Genomic DNA, 24,185 nt, shown 5'->3' on the forward strand with positions numbered 1-24,185 from the left:
CCTATTAACACAAACCATGAATCCGTTTAGTAAATCACACTACAAATGGGACACATTTCAAAGTCTTCCACTGCTTCACCAGTGATTAAATAATTTTGCAAATATTCAGAAGAAATGGACATTTCTACTAACCGTAAGACTCATTTCAAGACCAACAGCGCCACCATGTGGATATAAGACAACATGAAAAACTCAGATGGATTATGTTTAGTGTACTTTTATTCACATTTTAATCAAGATAACACATATCCCATCATGCACCATGTGGCCTTACATGTTAAAGTGTTTCAGTACGTTGTTAAAATGTGCCACATTTGACAGCCTCTTAAATATCCGATACATTTACAGCACTGTCGGGAAAACGGTAGACACAGCACACAGATGTGATAAACAACATAGACGTCACAAAAATCAAGTAATTAGACAGCTGTAACTCAATTCTTTAATTATATATTAAATCTACATTTTTATAATTAAGTCAGCAGGGATACAGTTGAGCCCAATGGCATCTATAAGATAAAAATCAGCTAGCAGGAATCTAATTTGGTTGTTTGTCCCAAAAACTAATAAATCTCAGTTTATTGCATAAATGATAACCAAAAAAAAGTAAATTTGTTATGGTCACACTATTTTCCACAGTTTATTCTTGTGTCTGGGGCACAGTGTGTTGGTCACATGTGGAAGGCAGTGTCTAAAATAGAACAGAGAAAATTAGGTTTCATTTTCAAAATGACGCTGCTCTACAGGATTATTCTTTTCTTTACAGAAAGAAAATTAATCTCGAAGACCGAATATTTCTTATATACAGAAGCTTATATACGCTTCTGTATATAAGCTGTGAGGTTTTTTATTTTCCTTATCTTGGGTGAATCAGTCAGGGTCAGTCAGTCTTGCAAAGTCCAACACTCACACTTCAGTTGGAAATAGCAGTAGTCACAGTAGGGCTTCCTGTTTCGGATGCGAACCTGGACTCCAGTTTCTGTTCCTCCGATGTGTCGGTGGCAGCCCACACACTGAGAGAATGGAGAAGTGAGAAATGGATCAGAGTTGATTTAAGATTCCAGCTGATGTGTAACGTCTCAAATTCACTTCAAACTGTCCACCACCTGAGCACAAAGCAGATTGTTGTTTCTGTATGAACCTTACAGAAATGCATGTTTGTCTGGGAACTCTCAACAGCAGAAAGTGAAGTTATTTTACATCTACTTTCTAATGAACCACTGTCGTCAAAATCCCATGCCAGTGAGAACGTTAACAATTGGCACCTAAGAGCGAAGCATGACAGAGTAGTGTTGTCACCCAATCAGCTAATAAATGTGCTTAAAATAGAAACTGGAGCAGAAAGAGCACATCTCACTACTTCTGGGAGAGCAGACACCAATCCAGATGCTTTAAAGATCAAACCTCAGAAATCTTCATGCAGGCAAAGCATAATTAAAACAGACTAAACAGAACTTCTTCTGACCTTATTGGAAAGAAAAATAAAAAACCCTTCCCAATGCAAGCATCAAAAAAGAAAGCAGGAAGTGTTTCTGGTGACAATTATTTAAAGCAAATAAGGGCTTTATGACCACACCCTAACCAGGTCATGACCTCTCACCTGGAAACAGGTCAGGTGGAAACAGAGACTAAGGGCATCTATGACCATGGCTGCCCCACTACCCAGGGCACGTTCACACATACAGCAAGTCCTCCTGCCACTGATCATCCTGGGGCGCCACATGTTAACAGTGTAAGGCAATCATGTGGGAAGAAGATTGAGGAAAAACTCTTGCACACAAAAAAAGTTGGAAAATACATCTATGAATTGTGTACCTGGCATGATGAGAGGACTCCATGTTTGCATTTCTCTGAAATGATATTGATCCAGTGCTGTAGCGTGTGGAGGCATTCCTACTCTGATAATTGTAAACTGCAGCAGCTGAATTGGGGCGAGGGTAAGTAAATGTTGCAGCAGAATCTGGGGCCTGATGCAAAATATCCAGGTTGTCCAGAGACTCATATCTGTGGGAGGTTACAAAAAAACAAACATTTAATAAAAAGACAGCCTATATGCGATATGAGCTTATAGCCTATTTTTGAGTTACCTCTTCATGAACGTGCCAACCTCGATTGGCTCCTTGTGAAAACTGCCACTGCGCTGACGTATCCAGCTGTTGTCAGTCAGAAGCTGAGTCCTTTTCTTCATCTCCTCCAAAATCTGCAGTCTCTCTCTCTCAGCCTTTGACATAGTCAGTGCTCTTCCCTTCCTTGGATCAACTAAACCTATTCAAATTTTTTAGTTAGCCCAGTGCATTATTAGAGGAAAATAATCGAGAGTAGGGTAAGCTAACCTCTTGTTTGTCTGTATGGTCCAGATAGAGATGGAGTTGACATGGACATTGCCCTGTTAGAAAAATGAAAAAGTAATTTCTAAATTCAACTCCACTTTTTTGGCAGAAGTTTGCTCGTTTTTCATTGTACTTGATCTTAAAAAAAATTATACAATCAAATTAAGCCAAGCCAATTCTTTATTACAACTTAAAAGGAAAAAACCTGCAGCAAAAGCAATTAAAGTTACATAAATTAAAGCAAATATCAGTCGGATGAAGCCAGAGTACAATAATAAATGGAAACTGAGCTAAGCTTGTTCAGACCTGTGCGCATGGGACAGCTGAGCAAAACCATGGGAGCCCTCAGCCCTGATGTTCAGCATTAGGAGCAAAAATAGGCCCAGCCAAAGCACAAGATGACCCAGCAGCAATGAAAGAGGGGAAAAAAAACAAACATCTTAGATCATGCAATGTGTGTACTTCATAAACTCTTGAGCCCACAAGAACCCTTGAAGAAAAGCTGGTTTACCAATCATTTTCAGTATTCGTGTTATTCTGCACTCTGTGTGCATCATTGGAACGTTTTAGTTCTGCATCTTTTCCATCATCTCTGTTGAGGTTCAGCTTCTCATCTTTTGTTTCTTTCATCAGTCCATTCACACAAAGCTGTGAACTGACAAACTTCTCGCGGCCACTCGCCTGCTCAGCTGTGTTCCCCTATAAACATGAAAATATATCTTGTAGATGAAGTGCATCAATAGATTTTGATTCTCTGAAATGTGTTCAGAGAATCGTAAAACCGCTGTGGTGCTTGTAATTTATGATCTCAAAAGCCACAAATTTTAAGTCACATCTGTTCATTGGTTTAAATCAGGGGTCTCAAACTCCAGTCCTCGAGGGCCGCAGTCCTGCAACTTTTAGATGTGCCTCTGCTGCACCACACCTGAACAGAATAATTAGGTCATTAAGGCTCTGGAAAACTGATCTACACAAGGAGGAGGTCATTAAGTCATTTCATTCCAGTGTTTTGTACCTGTGGCACATCTAAAAACTGCAGGACTGCGGCCCTCGAGGCCTGGAGTTTGAGACCCCTGGTTTAAAATAAGACTTATGTTTCAGATGTTTTTTGTTCAGTGATAAACAGCATAAGGTGGTGAAACTCTACCCCACACCTCTATTCCAGCTTTTGGGAGGAAAAGATTGAAAAATTATAAAGACCCAAGTCACCCATTTTTCTAAACACAATCAAAGATGATCAGCTTGGATACCAGAGGCGCAATATCTACCTCTAGTAGCACAACTACTACTAGAATCTCACACCAGCATATGCCAACCTGTAATAATGGAAGAAGGGGAAATTTATTTAAATAAGGTAATATATAGGCATGCCAGGAAGCTTGGGACTAAATTCCATTTAGTGGAAATAGTTACTCTATATGATTGTGGGGGGAGGGGGAATCCCCCCGTCGATCAAAAAGAAATTTCTTCATTTTAGATGAGAGAAAGTTTAATATTTTTGTTTCTTTTTAGTGCATAAAAATGACATCTACTGGATCTTGCAAAACAAAAAAAAGCCCTCCTAACTCAGAGTGATGGTATAGTGAGAGTATACAGCCTTGATTTTTATAAAAACACAAATTACACTGCATCAAGACAATACCTTCAGCATCCCCCCTTCTATTGCAGCCTGTTGTGCCCTTTGCCACTCTGCCTCCAGCCTCTCTTGATCTCGCTGGTATTGTTCCTAAAGGATAAAAACACATGCAGTTTTTCTTCACCATCACTAAACTACTTGTGTTATCCTGACTGCATACCAGCATTTACCTGTAGGAGGCGTTCTTGCTCTTCCTGCCACTTCTCCTGACGCCTACGATCCTCCTCTCGGTCCCAAGACCAGCTGGATGAGGATGGGTTAAGGGAGGGCACCTGAATCTAGAATTGAACAAATGTATTGTTTCTAATTACCTGGAATTTTACATAAACTAAGCATAAATCAAATCTGGCCATCCCAATAATAAATAAAAATAACACCTTCATGAAGTTCAGTAACTTACATCAGATATTGCCGATTCTGAGCCTCCTGCATGAGAGTATAAGAGATCAGCAGAAACACCACACATTTATTTCAGATGGCAAAAGAAAGTAGAGCATTATATTCAGTAGATTGAACAGACACCACACGAACTGGGGATACATTAAGGCTGCTGAATTTATATTTTACACTGCATACACTCCCTTTGTTACTCCCTTAGGCTGCATCTAAGGCACACATTCAAAATGAAAACAGAACAGTTTTTCTTTGTGCTGCAGTGACTTCTGAAGGCCAAAACACAAACATGGACTCTAAAGTAAATAGAAGATTTTTTTTTCTTTATGTACATCTTTACCAGGAGAAATGTGTGAAATAACTTGTTCCAAGTTAACTGGACCCAAATCATGAACGCACAGTTGCTTTTAAATCAGCACACTGATGTTTCCCCAGCCTAACATGGCACAGTGAAAACACTCAAATAGAGACTGTTCAAGCACAGAACAAAAACGGCAAAAAATAAAGGCATTCATCTGTCATTCTGACAAATTCCAAACCATTTGGTTTACTTGCTGATGCTCAACAAATGGCGGTTTTGCAGATTTTAGCATCCAGCAAGCTGCTCAAAACAAACATGAACTCCACACAGAGCAAACATTTACCACACAAGTAAACTGATGAGCTGATTCCTGCAAAGCCTGGGGAGAGAAGCCATTGCAGAAGAAATGTCAGGTAAAGCAACAACCACATAAGATGGCCACATGGTCAGTTTACATAACCAGAATCTGGCCATAAAAAACATGGCACATTTTTTCATTTAATGTGAAATAAAGCTACAGAACACTCACTACAGCATCTACGAGTCAACATATCCTGTAAGACTCATTAGCAGGTTATTTTATGTAAAAAGGACAGGACCAGTGGTACCAGTTCTATGGTCATTGGGTTGCATCAAGTGCAAAGACCTGAACAATTTTACTTAAATTTGCATTAACTTTTTCATAAGTAAATATATTAAAGTTCTCCAAATCAAAACTTTAAATTTTTTTGCAATGACTCTTAAAGATTTGAAAGCAGATTGTGTAAATCTATCTTTAAGCCTGACATGTTGTCCATGTAGCCATTAACGTACACAAACAGCAGTTGAGTGTATTTTTTGTGCAGACAGTTTAAAAGCTAAACAAGCAAAGCAAAGGCCTTCCAGGCTGTGATACAAGAAGCCTTTAGTAATACTAGCGTTACCTTTCTGTGTGAAAAATTCTGTCCTCTTTTTCTGATTTTCTGTAGTTATACTATTGTTTTCTACATGGAAAGAAAGAGTGAATTATATAGGGAACAATCTGTCTGCCTTTAAAATAGTTTGTGTAGAAAATCTACCTTTACGTCCGACATTAGTGGCATTGCCAGAGAACAGCGCACCGATGGCCTTCTCTTGGGTTTCCTGGAGCGATGAAAAAACCTTTTACAGCAAGTGAAAATAACAGGAAGGTTTAGGGTCTAAATTGTGGGAGATTTTAACAATAGACTCACATCATCTGTCTGCCCATTAAATTGGGATTCTTGTGTGTCTGTCATTTCTGTAGAGGCTGCATTGTTGGCATGGTGATTGGAGCGACCTATTAAAACAGGTGCTGCAGAAGTCAGGTTGAGGGTCAACATGCTCTGTCCTGGCCGGTTTAGATTACTTCCTTTATTCATGCTCCAATCTGAAACCCCCCCCCCCCCCCCGCCAAAAAAAACAACAATAAGCGGCCATAAAAACAAATCTCTTGGAAACAAATGCAATACAGAAATCACAATTTCTTGTAGGAATCAAAATATGAATTACTACTGCTGGCATATTTTACCCTTGATACCATAACGCCGAATGTCCATGGTTAGACTACCGGTTTGCAGAGAGGACGCCATTTTATCCTTCCATTGACTGTAGGTCATGTATGCAAGTGCAACACCGTCAACTGCCACAACCTCATCATCCACACACAGCTGGCAGTGCTCCGCTGGACTGCCTGCAGGATGAATGACATCAGGAAAATGAGCGAAAGAACGAACAAAATACATGGAATGACTTTGTAATACCCATTAATAAATATTTTGACTATAAAGGAGTAGGAAGCTGTAGCTGCTTCCTACTCCTTTAAGTTGACAAGTAGGCAGGAAAGCCAAACTACAAAGCAACAAGTAAATGACACCTGTGTTGCATCTTAATTATTCATGAAGAAGCTTTAAAATCAGGAGATACATTTTGAAGTTTTTCACAGAAAAGCTGTATATCTGCTGAGGGAAGAGTTGGAACACACCGATTATCAGAATCTGCCATTTTTAACATTTTGGAAAATAAATACTGAAAACTACTCTTTCAGCAATATTATATTTTGTCCCAAATTGACCCAGAAATTTCCCAACACGGTGAAAATGTTTTCTCAATCCTGAGATCTGACTAAAGCAGTTATGTTCAGTTTGGTCTTAAAAAACTATTGTGCAATCAAGCTGAGAAGGAAATAAGGAACTCGCTAAACTCAATGTAGAATCTGTCATGCCCCAAACTCAAAATCTAATCTGAAAATCATTTGACTCCAACTGTAATGTATTACTCTGGCAATAATTTAACAAGGCACAATAGATTTAAAATGCCTTACCTGGTTGAATAGATTTTATTTTTACTCCTGTGGAGTCCCACTGAGTTTGGAAGCCAAAGTCTGGTACACTGTTCGGTTTAAGAGTCAAGCTCACTCTCATGTCACTGTGATCAACCTACAAACACACATACACACATGTACGTACGTAGGTAAAGGTGACACCCTGTGATCCAGTGTCCTGCACTTCCAGGTAGAAATAAGAAACCTGCTACACAAGTGTAGTAATGGATACCCTGAACACCAAATTTGTTTTTGGTGCTTTTCCCCCCCTATACTTAAGCACCATGTCTATAAATTTGATTTATGCTAACATTGCATTACAAAGAAATGTTTGCTAAGCCAACATTTACTCTAATGATGAAGGAAAATATATATACATATGTCAAAAACAAATCTCTGACAAGATTAAAGTCAAGCCAACCAATAACAGTGTTTTAAGAAATTGATCTGAACAAATTTAACAACCTAATTAGCCTTTATTTAACATAATGTGCTTTAATATACTGCTACTACAAAAACTCAGCTCAAGCATAACTTGTTAATGATGAATCCCTTCCTTCAAGGGTCTAGAGGTAGTAAGTTAATTATAAATTGTAATTCACTGGATCCCCAAACCTCTATAGGCCTTAAAAATATGCAGCTTATATGAAAGCAAAGAACAGTGGAAGATTAAATATTATACCGATACATTGCTTTTAAGGCTCAATGCACAAACTCATCCAGGGTAGATAAGAATACTGAGCAGCATCCTTTGGTGGAAAAACACTAAACATAAATAAGGCGGTAAAGATACAGATGAGAAGTATTTCTGCCTCTGACATTTTAGCTACAGAATTTCTCTTGAAGTTATCGGGCATCTGCAATGATGTTAAAATCCAAATGAGCCTACAGGAGGTTAAATAAATCTCAGATAATGTCTTAAGATGCTAAAATGTGTTTATTAAAAAATAAATAAAAGTAAGGCGCCTTGAGATAAACAGTTTGTGGACATAATTATCCACTTAGGTGCCATTAAACTATAACAGTCAGGGAGGCACAGCAAGAATTAAAAGAACTGCTGTCAAGTTTTCAGTGTTTAACAACATTTCTCTGCAAACACGCGGGCAAAGATGCCGTTTATAGAGTGCACTAGCTGTCCAAATTTAAAATAACATTAATGCACATTAACTCTGCCTTTAAGCTCTACAGATTTAAATGCAATTTAACTTCTTTATGCTCAATTGAACTTTTGTCCAAGGTTTGAAGACATTAAATTATTTTAAACAATTAATCATATTCATTTTAGGATACTTTACAGCAAGAATCACTTTTCTTTTTTTTTTTCTTTTTTTTTTAAATGGAGCAATAGTTCTATCACCAAGTGCACACTATTAGCACTGCATGTACGCAATTAATATAAGAGTATGGATTTTAGTATCAAACATTAAGAGCAGTAATTACATAAGAATTGCATTATGAATGTAAATGAATTGCAGTGGTATGGCAAATAATTACACTCAAGCCTTTTTTGTTCACCTAAAAATCCCAAAATTACAAAAGAAAAAAAGTTCTCAACTCCAAAGTTAAAAAGATGTTGTTGGTTTTTTTTATTTAAAAAAAAAACAAAAAAACATCTAAATTATCTAATTTGACTCAATTACTAACTGAATAAATTTGTACCTCAAACATGTAAACCTCAGCATCACAACCTCAAGTTTCCTTTAAAAAAATATTTTGGTAGGTTGCATTTTTGATACATCATGCTTTAGTGGGCTGCAAAATTTTATTTGGGCGTGATGCATTTATGCTTGCTAAAACATTTTTGCCATGTTCATTTACCATTTCATTTTAGTGCCATTTTTTTCCAGACAGTACTTCACAGTGAATTATGTAATTAAATTAAAGTTGCACCTACTGAGTTACCATTTCTCCAACTCGTAAAAAGAATCTAAAGATGCCTCAATCAACATTAACTCAACATTACTAAGCCTTGACTTGTTAATTAATTTTATATTTTCAGTGTTGACTGCATGCTGAAGTACATTTGACTTTGTACTAAAATAATACAACATACCTTTGAGAGGTCAGCACTGGCATTATACGCAAGAACCAAGCTTTTGTTGTGGCGAGATTGTTGTTTTGCAGAAGGTTGAGGTTGTAGGTGGGTGGAGGGCTGACTGTTCACTTCCTCTTTCTGTGCGGTAGCAGTCTGCCTCACCTGGTTGGACTTCTTCTGCCTAATTGAGGCCTGGTACTGACCCCTCAGGTGAGCTGCAGCAGTCTGTCTTTTAAGAGATGGTCTGGTGAATGAGGAATGTGAATCCTCAGTGTTTGACATCAAACTCTGACCATCAACCTAGAGATAAAAACATGATCACAGCGGATCGGGTACATATCAGACTATGTCAAACCATTTTTGATTATGTAAAAAAAAAACAAAAAAGAAAGTAATTGCAATGAATACTACTAAGGTCTCATGAGATATAGCAGAAACAGTGCAAACTGCTCTTATGAAACAAAATTTCAATCATTTGAATGATTTAAAAAAAAAAAGCCATATTCCAGGTTATCTTTACTTCATGCAATAAATCAACTGGTTGACAAAATACATTTTCTTTGCCGATGCCAAGCACGTTGTTCTGCTACAGACTCGTTTGATGTTCTTGGATGACTGAAGTTTAAGAAACCAATCCATGGCAATACAACTATTTATGCAATAAGTTGGGGCGTCAAGCAGTGGGTTGAAGAATCGAACACAACAACAGCAGCCTGGCACCTCAAGCTGGTCACCAGCTTCACCACACACTTTAGAGGGATGGCATCCAATTCTTGAGTCAGCATTTACTGACTGTCAGCCAGTCTGGTTATGTTCGTCACACAACAGCTTATCCAGGCTGATCCCACAAATGTTTAGTGGAATTCAAGTCAGGACTGCAGGTGGATTATTCAATTTCTCCCTTCCCAAAGTGTGGAAATGGTGTGTAATAAATCTCGCTGTGTATTGACACAGGTATTGACATCTTGGCAGATGGTCCATAAAGAGAGGCGATATAAGATTGCTATTAATTGTGCAAGTTTATCTTGACATCTTCTCTGCATTGAGATTGCCTACAATGAAGACGAGCCCAATTTTCCAGTGGGAAGATGTCTTCCCAAACCATCACACTGCCTCCATCAAAAGCTGCTTGGAACTTAAAGCGATTTAGTAGGTTTTTCACAGACACATCCACAGTCTGCTCTACTCAATACACCAATGCATTTCCTAGTGTATCTGGGACCATTTAATAGGGAAATGAACAGGCTTTCCTGTGGTACAGGAACTAACAACAAAATCATTTTTACAAATGTAACTGACATTTGTAAAACATTTTCTCTTAGGTTTATTGGTGAGTTTATTCAGTTAAGAGCACATTCACTAGCTTTATGCTTAGTATAAAACTAATACTGTAAATCCATCTAAAGAAAAACACTTTAATTTTTCAGGGTTTTTTGAAATCGTGAACTCACATTGGATTGTCTTGGTAGTGAGTGTCTGGATGGCTTTGTCCCAAAAGGTCTGGCTGTGATTGCAGAAGAGAGACGAGTGGAACCCTCAGACCGACGGTACCCACGAGGAAGGCTGGCAGAACTGGACCATGTTGTACTTCTGGACAAATACTTCGAGACCCCTGCAGACTCCTGCTGACAAGTTACTCCATCCTCAGCTGAATCAATGATTTTGGGAGTTTCTTGAGATTTCTTGATCCGATTCGTCAGATCCTCTGTTACAGTAACTCCTGATTCACCAGCTACATCTGGAGAACAAATTCTCCCTTTTGGCTCAGTGCTAAAGGAATGTTTGTACAAAGCAGCGTTGCAGCTTCTCGTGGATTCTTTACTATCAAATAGTCCTGGTTTTGTGAATTTCGCAAGAGAGGAGTTCTGGTATGGCAAAACACACTCTGGTTGTGTTTGCTCAGATGTGGAAGGAAAGGTAAACTGGTTGCCCAGAGATTTTACTTGGGTTTGAGTGGTGAAAGTTTGGTATAGAGAAGGGGTGGTAACTCTGTCTCTTCCATCTGCAGCCAAAGAGGCAAAGTAAGTTTCCTCTCCTCTGATGGACCCGCCAGATTCAGGCTTGCCTCCAAGTTGAGACTCCTGCATAGACATGTTGAAATAGGTTGTAATAGATTTTAAGATCAAAGATAAAAATAAAAGCTCTCTGTAATCTCACCCGAGAATGGCTTTGAGAGCTGAAAGCTGCTTCAGTAGTGTAGCTGCGGGTCAAAATAACTTTAGTATGTGGTCTGAGATCAGAGCTCAGAGGTTTGGATGGAGAAACAGAGTAAGGACGGGGAGAGGAGCTGTGTCGCCATGGCGACTGGTCTCTGAATTAAAAAGTAGAATGAAAATAAGGGATCAAAAGCATGAATTTGCATTTAGTTTATATAAAGCTCAATATCATTGCAATGTAATTGACAATTAGACAATATTTCTTACTGCATATATAGCATTCACATACCTCTTTATGGGCCCTCCTGGTGCTTCATTACCATCAGAATTGGTTACAGTCCCATTGGTCAAATGGTTGAAGACATGATCCCTTTCAAATGACCTCCTGTACAGTTCAGGCTTTGAGCTCTTGCGTCGATTCTTCCACCTCGTCAAATCCTGAACCAAACACGCAAGTCAAACACCACATTTGCTGCATGCAATCAACCACAATTTCATTGTGACCAGTATTTTATGAAAACTTCAGTGCCTTATTACACCATTTTATTTTGGCAAGGCCACATTTAAGTTAGCCTAGTCTCTGAATAGGTAGACAAGTCTTGTTGGGAAACCAACATAAGAATATTCTTACTTCCATGCAACCTTTCAAACATCCAACAGTTCTATTTATCCAGCATGTGAAAAGAAAACTACACAGTAAAATACATTCAATGACTACTAAAGACCTGATTATGAATTGTCGAATTTGACTTACATCCTGCCACTGAGCTTCGCTGTCCCTGGCACCTATGCTATATTTTCTTTCAATTTCTAGATTCCAGTCCCTCGGCAGGCTGGTGTCTTGGCCTTTATCAGAAATGGCATTTCCATTTGAAACTTTACGCGCAGGATACACCATAGGGATGTCACTGAGGGATTTGCTCCTGGTTCAGAAAGACAAAAAGAAAAAAAAAAAAAGAGTCTGAAATATTAATGACAAAAAAAAAAACATTGGTTGTCATGCTGGCCATGAACAGCTGGAAGGTTTCAGAAAATGTTCACTGTTGTACTTGAGACAAATTTCAGTATTTTACAAAGACTTAGATGTTTAGACAATGTTTCCTGTAATGTTTCAGAGTGTATATATACTATATAAGTTCAGTTCATTTACCATTTACCATTTATATGAAATCTAATTTTCTAAAAGGCTGTTTGCCTTTTGTGTATTTCTGGCCCACCACATTACATAAACAAGTTTGCTACTGAATAAGAAGTGACCAACATGATGCAGCAGAGCAAGAATAATGCAATTTTATTACACAACAATAAGCATGGGCACAACCAACATATTCGACAGCCGCTCTTAAAAAACAAATCGCATTCATTCCAGCTGTAAAAACATTTTGAGCATACAAACGTCACACAAATCAGTAGCAAAGTGCAAGCGCAAGCAAAGGAGGAGCATGCCAGTCAAAAACTGCAGGCGCTTAACAGATGCTGCCATCTGCATAACACAACAAACATAACTTGTACAGTAACAAGTTATGGCATGGCTGTAGAAAACAGAGGATGTCAGATGCAAGATCTAAATAAGTTACAGCAGCATTTAGCAGGTGGTGTAATCAAAACAGCAGTGCAAGTTTATAGGAGAAAGCGAGACTGATTACAAGCAATTCTGAAGTCTGGCATAAATCCTGCTGTCAATTCTCTGTCTTGAAAATTAACAACAAGGATGTAAACCCAACACTTCATCTTATGAAGAGGCAAATAAAATTTGCAACTAAATGCCGCTGGCAAGGCACAACAGAGACAAAAAACGTATCCAGATGAAGCGGCAATGAAATCTGAAAACAAATGGGCATGGTTGTGTCTATACAACCATAATTATAACTCACCAAATCCAGCCAGGGTTGACCTGAACTGGTGTCTCAGGCCTGATTTGGGTTTGATACGCTCTACAGAACCAGAAAGAAGATTAGTGAAGACCAATTTGCACCCAGATGTGAGGAAACTGTAACTAAAATCCTAAAAGTGAAACGACTTATGAAAAGAGGCTTAAAGGGTAAGTTGTACATACCACATGTTTAGAATGCAAATAAAGCCAAAATATGATGAAAAAAAAATGAGCCAGTTTAATATATTGTGTAAATATTATTCTGAGTTTTTTAACCCACATTTTATTTCCACGCAACAGCAAACTGGAGAACAGTGCTGACATAAAGGTGTTAGTTTTAACATGTTTCTGTTATGGCTAAACAGAAGAGGCAATGCATGATTCATGTTCAATGGTTATTAAATGACTACATCATCAACATGCTGTAAAACTTCCTCATCAGTTACATAGAGAGCAAAAGTCACAGAATATCACAAAATGCAGCACAACACAATCATAGTCCAATCTTTAATGTGCTACACAAGGGAGGCCACAATATTAAGTTAGTATGTCAAAGTTGAACCCAGATGTTTAATGTAGCATGCAATTAGGGATGGGTGTGAATCTGAGTCGAAGCTCAGGTTTGAAAAAGTTTGTCTTCATTGACATTCAGACGCTTTCCAGAAATGGCAGAGACATCATCCACCATAGCAGGTGTCAGACGCTGGGAGGTGTTGTCCAACTCTTCAGCAAAAGCTAAAGCTTTCCTGCTACAAACAAACAAAAGAAATTTCATGAAATGATTTTAAAACAATTAATAGCAGATGAAAACCAATTACATCAAATATAATTTCCAGAGCACATTTGTTTAGGCTATATCCACAGTTTTGCTTCTGTTTGGCAAACTACTGATGATCTGCATTGCTCTGCAAGTATGGCAAACACTTTAGCATAAGGGATTATATCAGCATGAAAAAGAAAAGGTTAAATACAGCTTCACGCTCAATCACAACAGATTAATTTAATCCGAATACCCTTCAAAAGGTAGCAATACTTGTTAATGCAAAGTCATTATCAAGGAAAACCATACAAGTGTAATAATACCTTTGGCAAGGTATATGTTTGACTGTATTTTAATGGGATTTTATATGCCAGATAAACAAAGTAATAATTGTAAGACAAATGGAAAAGTACAATTTATTTTATAAGATACAAGATGTGTGGCATGCAACTTCCCATCACTGCAATTACAGCTGCAAGTTGGTATGGCTAATTATTTTACAACTCTCTTTGCAAAATAGCTCAAGCCCAGATTGTGATGATTAAACACTTAAATATCCAAAACATCCAAAAACATTATTTTCACTTCTAAATTCTGTAAAATTTTGTGCTGGTCTGTTATATGAAATCCCAATGAAATACACTCAAATCATTGCTGCAATATTAACAATCGAAGCGCAAGATGTAAGCATACTGTTCTAGAACCTGAGTTGTACTGAAATATAGCTCAAGCTATCAATTTAAAATAAAAACAGACCTTAGGGCAAGCATTTCACGATACCAGGGTCGTTTCTGTGAGCCCAGGTGGATCCTATGGACGTGAATCTCCTCTTCAGGTGTCCAGTATCGAGGCAAGAAGCGATCATAATGGGGATTGGATGAGGTCTGATGTAAAGTCTGCTTCAGTCTTCGCAAATACAAATCATCATGGACAGGGTCTGCTTCGCTAAAATTATCTTCCGAGTCATCCTCGTTTTGAGCTTGAAGAGAAACTTGTTCACTCTCATTCTCAGCCGGAGACCCAGAGAAGTGTGGTTGTTGGGACAATACGGTATCTACATCACTGCAGTAAAGAGTAGAATACCCAAGACTGATCAGAGTGCTGGGAGTCTTCCCAAGGTCACACCATGTTAGGAAATGTCAGGAAATGGCAAAGTTAGACTTACGCAATGCTTTTCAACCTTGAGAGTTCTTGTGAGTTTTAGTTTAGCAATTCCAGTTAAGGAAAGCTCAGACACATAGCAGGTGTTAAGGAAAATATATTAATTACATAAAAGTTGTGAGAACATCCAGCATCCCTGTGCAGCTGATTTAAATGTACAGCAGTCAGAAAGTGTTAAAAAGTACTACAGATTTACTTAACAGGTTTTCACAACATTCAATGTTTACAGAGTTATTTTACTTGTGGTTAATATTTTGGAAATCTGTAATTTGTAGAACAATTACAACTAGTGGCTTAAGTATTAGATAGCAGTTTTGATAAAACTGTTAAAAAAAAAAGGTTTACCCTAGCCATGACAAGTAACCATAGGTAGTACTTACCTATGGTTACCTGTAACCATAGGTAAGCACCATAGTGCTTACTGAAATTTTATTTTCAGTAAGCACCAAAAATAAAATTAAAATGTTTTCATTCAGTGTGTTTCATTCAATAAGCTAATAATTTATAAAACGGGTTAGGGAAATCGCTTGTTATCCCTTTTATTTGCAATTCTACGTGTTGAGAAGCTCCAGCAGTTTTCCCCGTTATGGTCAATGTTGTGTACAGTTGAATGAAGACAAATTAGTGTATATACATATTGACCTCGCATCAAATATTTGATGAAAACTTTTTTTTCCAGTTTTTTTTCCTCTTTACTGATAATTTACTTCAACCAAACAAGGATGAAGACTCAATTACAACCATTACAAGATCAAATATCCACATATGGTTAAACTATTGCATCAATCCCAATACCACAACTTTAAATATGCTGTTAAAACAGAAAATCCAGTACTGGTAGTGAAGAGGAATGCAAATAACAGTAGGCTGTTCTCTTGTGCAAGGCCAGCTATAGATAAGCAAGTTTTTAGCAGTGTGTGAACTTTCTGTTAGAAGCAGCAAACACATTGACATTACCTTGGGATTTGGCCCACCATGCTCTCTTCCCGTTCCTGTTTTCTACGAAGCGGTGGTGGGATATGTCCTTTGTCCAGGTGGGCTGAGACCTTCGTGCTGTCCATCTTGTACACTTGCTCTGCTTCAGCGTCACTTTCAAAACCTGGAGATTTTACACACAAAAATTATCCAAATGAAAATACAGTTAAAAGTTGATAAAGCAAAATGTTTGGTGAAGAAAACCAAAAAGTTTTTTAAAGCTGAAAACAAACAGGCAGAAGACCATGAAGAAGAGGGAAACCTTTGGAGGAGAACTGTGTTCACACAGCCTCTGGGGTGCATTAATCAAATAATTATACTGCCTTCCATTACACAAACTTTTATCACCAGAGTGTTGAACTTGTCACTATGCAACACTGACGTACGTCGATCCAGACAGCCACATGCAGATCATTTTTTTATACTGAATTAAAAGGGCAGCAGTTGGGTAACTAAATGTGTAAATGAACACAGTATATCATATTTTTCAAATGTACATTAAAATGTTGGCAACACCATGAATTGCATTTAAAAAATAACCTTTAAAAGGTTCTGTTTGCACAGTGAAATGCCATGACAAAGCCAGGAACAAATTGCCAGAGAAGAAATGGAGAAAAAAAACAAAAAAAAAAGACAGCCATTTAAGTTTCAGAGTTAGGGAAAACCACAGATTATCTGTATCTAATAGCCGTGACACCAAAATAAAATTTGCATCTGGATTTCTGAAAGAAAACAGTCAACATGTTGTATTTAAGCATGGTTTGATTCCACTAAAGTTCAGGGTTTACAAAACACACCAGGACAAACGCTCTCAAGACAGAATCTCACAAACCTTATTAGAAAATGGCACAAAAACTGAAAATTTCTGAATATATGCGTTTCTTAGTAGAGAGGCTGGACAAAAGCTCACTTTTGTCTGCACACCTTCAGAGTCATACCTGTTAAAGCCATTTTCTCACTAATCTTGTTTGCAGAGAGCCAAAATTCAAATTGCCATATCTGTCTTTTTTATGCATTTGACATTAGAGAGGTTAGGATCCACTTTTTTCTGAATCTGTAAATAAACTCAAAACTCCACCCAAACTTGCATAATACAATTCATGTGACATTGCAGGAATGGAGTGTGAAATACGGCAACTTATCGATGAGGGCATTGAATGGAGTACAAATACGTGCCTTCTTCATTTAGGCGGACGGCTTGGGGATCCACACACTCAAAGCCATCCACTGAATTTCCTCTATCATAATTCTGTCTTGTTTGCAGACTTTGCTCTCCCTCTGAGTAGTGGCACTCCTTGTAAACCCCATCTTTCACAGATGTATTACTGCCTTCTTCTAGAGCCTGGTTTTAGAAAGGACAAGGTTACTATGGATCAGGGGGTCTTAAAAAAAAAAAAGCTGACAGAAATATCAAAAACACCCTACAGTTGAACAAGCAGCTTACCTTGGACAAGGCCAATCCTAAAAGCCCCTCAAAAGCCTTGAAATTTAGCTGAGGACCACTGTAGTATGTGTCAAACTGAGCCTTGCGACCCAGCCAGTATATTGTGATAAGAACCTAAAAAGGTAGACATTTGAAAACACAGTGAGCCACACATAACAACTGACATCTCATCTGCAGTTCTGCAGGGAAGTTTGTTTGCCCATTAAGGTATAAAAAAAATCATCAGTTCAGCCTGAAAAATGCAAATAAAAAACACTACATTCAAGACATTTCTAACATTAACACTAGTATTTCTGAATCAGCAGCTGCATCCAGTGCAAATATAGTACTAGCTGTAACTGGTGGACCAACTTCATGTGCAGGCAGTTAAATTTACAGGGATTATGTTTTGAGAAGCACCACAATTGATTTTCAAGTTTTGTCACTTACAAATATTACCAATTAACAAAAAACATTCAAATTGAAAAGTAGAATAAATGTAAACTTACATTCTTCAGCCTTCTCTGGCTTTCATCACGCCTAGAAACAAATTATATTTACACAGACTTCAAAGATGTGAAAAAACAGCTGAAAGACATCAATGCCTCTCATTTGCCTCTCATTTAATCAGCTACTTATCAGGTTTTTATTGAGAACAGGGTATCAACATACACAAATGAAAAGTTAGGCAGCTATTGCGCCAGACATTATCAATGCAAAGTAGCCCTCCATTTACCTTCTGAGTACATCGGTTGTAAAAATGCTAATGCTGAAAGAACCGAATGTAGCCATAGACAAACTTTTAGACTTCAATTAATTGCAGGACTGTGCAGGGAAGAGAGTTACAAAGTACTGCTTTGAAAGAAGTGAAATTCTTCAAAAAACAACTTCACCTGAGTGTCACCCGAGTGGAAAGATCCTGAAGGTCACCAGGATGGAACAGCTGGGACTCATTTAGTCCAAGTTTTCCACAGGCTTTCAGAAAAACATTCACATTATCCTGAAATAATAATTAAAAAACAAACAAACGTCAAATTAAAAAAGAGGTAGAACTTACTTTGGTGAACTTGTTCAGTCACCAACTGAGACAAGTATCAATGCAAAAGCAAAATAAAAAAAAAAAAAAAAAAAAGTTTAATTCAGTCAGTAAAAGAAGGTTGCAATTAAAAGAAAAAAAAAATTTGTAATTTGAAGAATGCCATTTCCATCTAAACTTAAGTACATAAAAAACATGTCATATTAATGGGCCAATGATGCAACAGGAAATTTATGTGAATCAACGGCTCACAGAGGATTCAAACAAGTTTTGTCATTATAATTTTCTTACTTTTTGTTCCCCATAAGGTGCAACACTTCTGAGGTGTTGCACCTTAAAAGTCAAATAGGAAAAAGAAAATTCAGACTAAAGTGTCTGTTGTAATTTGTGTCAAGTCAGAGCCCCACATCTCCATCTCATAAGCAAGCCACCCAATGTGAGAAGCAGGTCACTTTTTTCTTTCAAACAGCAGCTAAAAGTTATAATCATTACTACAGCAGGATACATGAAAATCTCTAACATGCAAACTGAGAAATTACTAAACAACTTAAGATGAATAAAAATGGTATTAAATGCAGCCCTTCATCAGTAATGTTTTAAATAGTATATCTCTACTTTCGGCCTTTTCCATGACTTTTACCATCTGTATCTGTACCTAGGGGGATCTACATCATCCGCCCAACATGCTAAATATCTTATTGGCATAAAAAAATAAAAATAAAAAAGTTCAAGACACTTGGTCTATAATAATCATTTCATTCCAAATATTTACAATTTATTGTGCTGCTCTATTACAAAATAACCAGTGCATTATTTTTCACCCAATTTAGATATTTAGGCACCATCAAAGGCACAATTTGTGCAATGAGTCCATCTTAAAAAAAATATCCAGGATAATTTTACACAAAAGCATTTGAGCACCATTAACAAATCCAAAAGAGCTTTCAGCTTAACACTTGGAATAGTTTATGCTTAAATGACAGAAGGTGCACACCTCAAATCCTGTTAAATACATTTTTTTTCTGAATTTGTTTTACATGTTGTTGAGGTCAAGTCTCAAGACACGTCAGACAATGAATGAAAAAGTCCAAAGCCCTCATCAAGTGAAATGTTTTCTGTGGATGGTACAGAAAGTAGGAGCTCATGTTTAGATGGGTGAAGGAAAATAAAATATTCTGCATCTATGTATTTGCTTTAGGTTGAAGTGAGAGCAGATTTCAAGATTATGCTTTTAAAATGTAGAGTAGTGCATGGCCTTGCACCACAATCCTAGGAAGACCTTGTGATCTCTTTTACACCTGCATGTGCTTTCCATTCCAGGATACACTTGTTTTGAGCATCCTTAAGGCTCTCAAAAGGAAGTTTGAGGGAGCTTTTTCAGTCCTTGCACCAACATTATCAAATAGTCTGTATAAACCAGGCAGATGTCCTTAAGACAAAGCTAAATATTGTGTATAACTTTTGAATTGTCTGTTAATCTGTATGCATTTTGCATCTTCACTGTTTTAATTCAACAATATTAAATCAATTCCAAACAGTTTAAGACACTTTAAAATAGTAAAAAAGATTATCTAAATCTTTGCATAGTGTTGCATGTTATAGCATGCTGGTGCTTTTAGTGACTGGTGAAGTTAAACTGAATTTAAGAGACATTCAATCTGCAATCACTTAATTTACTTATTTTAAAGTGGAAAATAACAAATTGACATATGTCACATAAACAACCATCATGTTAACAACATTATAAAGATTGAAACATGCAGTCCATCAGTGAGGTCTCTAAAGCTGTGAAAGCCACAGGGAGATCTCTGATGTATCTGTAGATTACTCCACAACCACCTCTCCTGCATCAATTGTTATGGTCTGGCAGTGTGTTGGCCTCTGTTGAAAGGGTGAAATTGATATTTCTATGCTTTTGCTTTGGGCAGTTATGGCAATCACACTTGTATTGAGGCTGCCTGGAGCCAAAACAAGCAGCCTCAAAACAAACAAACAAAAAAAAAAATCCCCATTTGCATTGATGGCTAATGAAACTTAACATATTCCTGCTCGATTACTGCTTCAAAATGCAGTTTCAGGTACATTCAGATTTTTTTTTAAAAAGTCCCTCAACAGGAAAACCACACAACTTGACAACACTTCCTGGCTGGCAGGTGCTTATTTTTTTTTGTGCAATTTGATCATATTCACACTGACACTTGCACCAGATGGCTGAAGTGTGAAGTCTAACACTTACCAGGCCAGCAATGGGTGTGGAAAGTCTGTTCATCCGTTTGATAATCCCAGGTTTCAACTGGTTGATTAAGCTTTGAAAAGAAAAATAGCAAAGAGAAATGTATTGCAGATCCAAATAATGTTTACCAATTACCAAGTCTGACCTTCAACTACAATTAAAAGGAAAAGAAAATCTCATTGGACAGCTTAACACTTATAAAAAGTAAATGAAATTGGATGGTTCATGTCACAAAAGACTACATTTATGCATTTTAAAATCCAAAGTGAGCCAAATCCTAATTTTAGTAAAAAGTAAAACTTAACTTGCAATGTCCATTTACACAACCAAATTGTTGATATCCATGATAATTACATTTCCATTTCAAGAATTAGGTTAAAGTGAATACCTCAGATATGAGTTACAATAATCCACTTGAGCATCAATACTTACTCGCAAAGCAGAACTCCATTTTCTAGGGCAGACCGGAAGTCGCTGCAGCCAAAAGATTTTCCAGTCACCTCCTAATTGTAGAAGAAACAAAAACATTAAAATTTAGTGAAAACAGCATTTTGCTTTCCACAACATGTAATCCTCAATAATCTATTGGACTATTAATGAGTGTACAAATATAAACACAATGCTGTCACTTTTTGCTTCATTGATACAACTACTTGTTGAGGTGATTGCCAGAAAGCAGAACTTGAAGAGGCGTTGCTCCACACACAGGGAAAAGTAAACTACATCGTACATTTAAAAAAAAATACATTAAAACTCAAATCCAGCATATCTGAAGATTTTAACTTTACTGCAAATTTGCAAGAATGATTCTATGGTAAGGAAACATGTAGGCAACTCAGACATTTCCAATGTTGAAGTTTTTATTTTATGTACATATAGCAAACTGGCTCAAAATGTGCCAGTAAAATAGTCCATAATGCATATGATCATGCATTACCAAAATAACTTCAAATAAATAAGTCAGAGACAAGTAATTCAGAGACCAAATCTACACTCTAAATTTAAAAGATACATATAACTGTCAGTCAAAAACTATATGAAATCTACTGTCAATGATAAAAAGAAAAAAAATCTTCTCTAATCTCAATTTAAACCTGAAGCAGAGTACAAGAAAATCTGTAGAACAAAATATTTCAAAGTTACATAATCAATAGTGCCAACACATTCAAAATGTTTAAGTAAAAAAAAAAAAAAAAAATGCTGTGATTTCAAAGGCCAGGGGGATGAAAAGGGCAAGGGGTGTTTTCATAATGAGGACATAAAAATGGGCCTATTAAAGTCTGCCTCTATAACTAACAGAGGGCCCCCAAAAGGCTGCTTCTCTCACTAATTAGTCCCCCCACAGGAATCCACAATCCCAATTCATTTATAGCTGAACCGGCTACTGCGTAGAGTGCGAATGTTTCTCAGCAGAGTCAGACAAAACAATGCAGTGCAAGGTCAATGCGGAAAGACACAATGAGCCACTGTGGGGCACGTTAATCTCACATTTCAGTAAGAGTCCACAAAATAAAAAATTAAATAAAAAAACAACTGTGTAGAAGAACTTCTCAAACTATAGTTCATTTGATTGGTTTCTGCAATCCTCAAAGAGTAATACAGTAAATATTTGTCTGGAAATTTGCTCTGATACTAGCTTAAGCTTTTCAATGTGCCATAAAAATATTTTTACACAGAAATAATTAAAAGGTCATTATTTAAGTTGCCCAGAGAGGTCACTGCAAGAACTGTCAATCTAATAGGAGTAGGTTACTCAGGCTCACAAGGTGAATTTGCTTCAGCTTCACTCAATGCCAAATGATCCCCGGTATGTTGATGCATTCACATTGACCAATAAGCACTAAGCAAACATCCACATGGAGCTGGAACCATAAAACAGCAACATACAGACACTGGAAGCTTATCTTGCAGCACAGTATATTAGCGAGACCACATTTACATTGTGACTTGACACAAAAAGAATGCATGACAATTTGCTATTTGAAAATCTGCACACTTTGCTTCACTGCAGTCTACCACACACACACACACAGCTCATCATTGTTCAGCATCCTTTCATCTGTCAGTGCAGGCCAAAAGACGAGTAAAATTGGCACGGGCTTCCTGCCAAGAGAGCTCGGGACAAAATTCTCATAATGATCTACTCAGACACAAGTGACATTAATGGTCCCATTTACAGTTGATTGACATTCAGCACCCACAATCCACATGTTATGACTTGGGAATTATGGTTTACAAAATGAATGGACACAAGTGAGGCAGAAATATCAAGGTTATGTTTTGCTGTAAAAACCACATCCTCCACCGTGCGTGGCAAAGCGGGCCAACCATGTGTGGCACAATAGCGTGCAAAGATCTTTTTATCACCTCCCTTTGCAAGTTTACCACGCTCCTCTCAGACATTATGCTGAAATTAAACCTCACATGGCATAAAGACATGTTGTTGCATATTGGCCTGTCCTATTTAAAATGTGACCAGTTATCTCTTCATTTAAATGCTGCATTCAAATTATTATTTTTTTATCTAAGAAGGGGAGGATTTCAAACAATGTTTTCTTTTGCAGGGGATAACTTGTGCCCGAGTTTTATCAAGGTATGCTTTGCATTTAGATAAGTCTGTAAAGCGACGCCAGGTTAAATGTAACAGTGTTAAGGAAAAAAAAGGCAGCAGCATGAGTTAAAGGTGAGACTTAATGTCACAAACGTGCACAGGTGAATTTTAATTAATGAAATTCCTTCTCTGTTCTCACTGTAGTTTTAGATAACTTTGGACCCAAGTATTGTGTATACTTGTAAAAGATAGAGAGAGAAAAATATTAAGTTATTAAGTTTCAGCAGTAAATAGACAGTTAACGTGTGATGTAAGTAGACCGACCTCAATCCAGCGCCGAGCCTCGGTGAAGGCGTCTTTACAGCTGACGCTGCTCTGCTGGCGCCACTCCATCTTAATATTCAGAACAAGCGAAAGGTGCAGCTCTAATTGAAGGGCAAAACAGGCAACATTTCATTAGTTACGGAGCGCGGCCATCACCGAGCATACAACCCGCAGCAAGCATTTTAACCAAGTCCAATTAACGACACCAAACATGAGTCGAAGTCGCAACACAGAAGAGGGGAAAAAGTTAAATGAGAAATGAACCGCTACCTGAGGAAGTCTCTCTGGTTAACCTGGGCCACGGTTAAATGCTCGCCGGCCAAAGTTCCCTGATAATTGATGTCCAGTTTAATACTAGAGACACTTCTACTGACTTTCCCTCTGTGACAAGTTTCAGTCATTAAGTGAGACTGACAGGAAAGTCTCCGCCCACCAAAAAACTTCAAGCAAAGTTTTTGAAGGGAAGTCCCACCACGAGGAAGAAAAGTTTACCGCCCCCCTAGCGGTCGATTGGTGCATAACATCAAGGTCAGAGATGATTTGTGTGGCACCTAGTGAGCGTCCCGTCATTGGAGCAAATGGGACTTGGGGTTTTTGTTTTGTTTTGCTTTGCACAGTCATAATACTAAAGACGGGTGTTGGACTGTAGTTTTTTTGACATAGACAACAGTGTAAGTA

The 24,185-nt window shown here is 37.6% G+C and overlaps 1 protein-coding gene across 8 annotated transcripts; it reads right to left on the bottom strand.

Moving 5' to 3' along the window:
* Positions 1–201: 201 nt before the first annotated feature.
* LOC116718991 (LIM domain only protein 7-like) lies at positions 202–23,917 on the bottom strand. Of its 8 annotated transcripts, XM_032561312.1 has the most exons (32): positions 23,778–23,916; positions 23,508–23,608; positions 21,065–21,135; positions 20,636–20,705; positions 18,257–18,363; positions 17,873–17,903; positions 17,385–17,498; positions 17,117–17,282; positions 15,923–16,064; positions 13,046–13,105; positions 11,926–12,094; positions 11,461–11,609; positions 11,173–11,326; positions 10,467–11,096; positions 9,034–9,315; positions 6,981–7,095; positions 6,189–6,350; positions 5,872–6,047; positions 5,719–5,782; positions 5,584–5,643; positions 5,004–5,039; positions 4,367–4,392; positions 4,137–4,244; positions 3,973–4,056; positions 2,842–3,029; positions 2,637–2,681; positions 2,334–2,386; positions 2,088–2,265; positions 1,816–2,004; positions 1,601–1,709; positions 911–1,013; positions 202–691 (listed from the first exon to the last, which is right to left on the bottom strand). In XM_032561312.1, the coding sequence occupies exons 2-32, from the start codon at positions 23,574–23,576 to the stop codon at positions 672–674; spliced, it is 3,930 nt and encodes a 1,309-aa protein (XP_032417203.1). In that variant the 5' UTR covers positions 23,577–23,608; positions 23,778–23,916; the 3' UTR covers positions 202–671. The 8 variants fall into 8 exon arrangements, with proteins under 8 accessions (XP_032417203.1, XP_032417202.1, XP_032417205.1 ...); XM_032561311.1 differs by having other exon boundaries at positions 202–1,013; positions 23,778–23,917; XM_032561314.1 differs by lacking the exon at positions 5,004–5,039.
* Positions 23,918–24,185: the final 268 nt, after the last annotated feature.

Source organism: Xiphophorus hellerii, chromosome 4 (genome assembly GCF_003331165.1).
Source record: "Xiphophorus hellerii strain 12219 chromosome 4, Xiphophorus_hellerii-4.1, whole genome shotgun sequence".
In the NCBI taxonomy this organism is placed as follows: domain Eukaryota; kingdom Metazoa; phylum Chordata; class Actinopteri; order Cyprinodontiformes; family Poeciliidae; genus Xiphophorus; species Xiphophorus hellerii.

What these genes read in the sequence shown, in the direction of transcription:
- LOC116718991 (XM_032561311.1), bottom strand. Translation starts at nt 23,576, where the DNA reads ATGGAGTGGCGCCAGCAGAGCAGCGTCAGCTGTAAAGACGCCTTCACC. An exon ending in AATGGAGTTCTGCTTTGCGA is followed by an intron (nt 20,706 to 21,064) that starts GTAAGTATTGAT and finishes TTCTTTTCAAAG; the next exon opens with CTTAATCAACCAGTTGAAAC. An exon ending in CAGAATCGGCAATATCTGAT is followed by an intron (nt 4,245 to 4,366) that starts GTAAGTTACTGA and finishes GTTCAATTCTAG; the next exon opens with ATTCAGGTGCCCTCCCTTAA.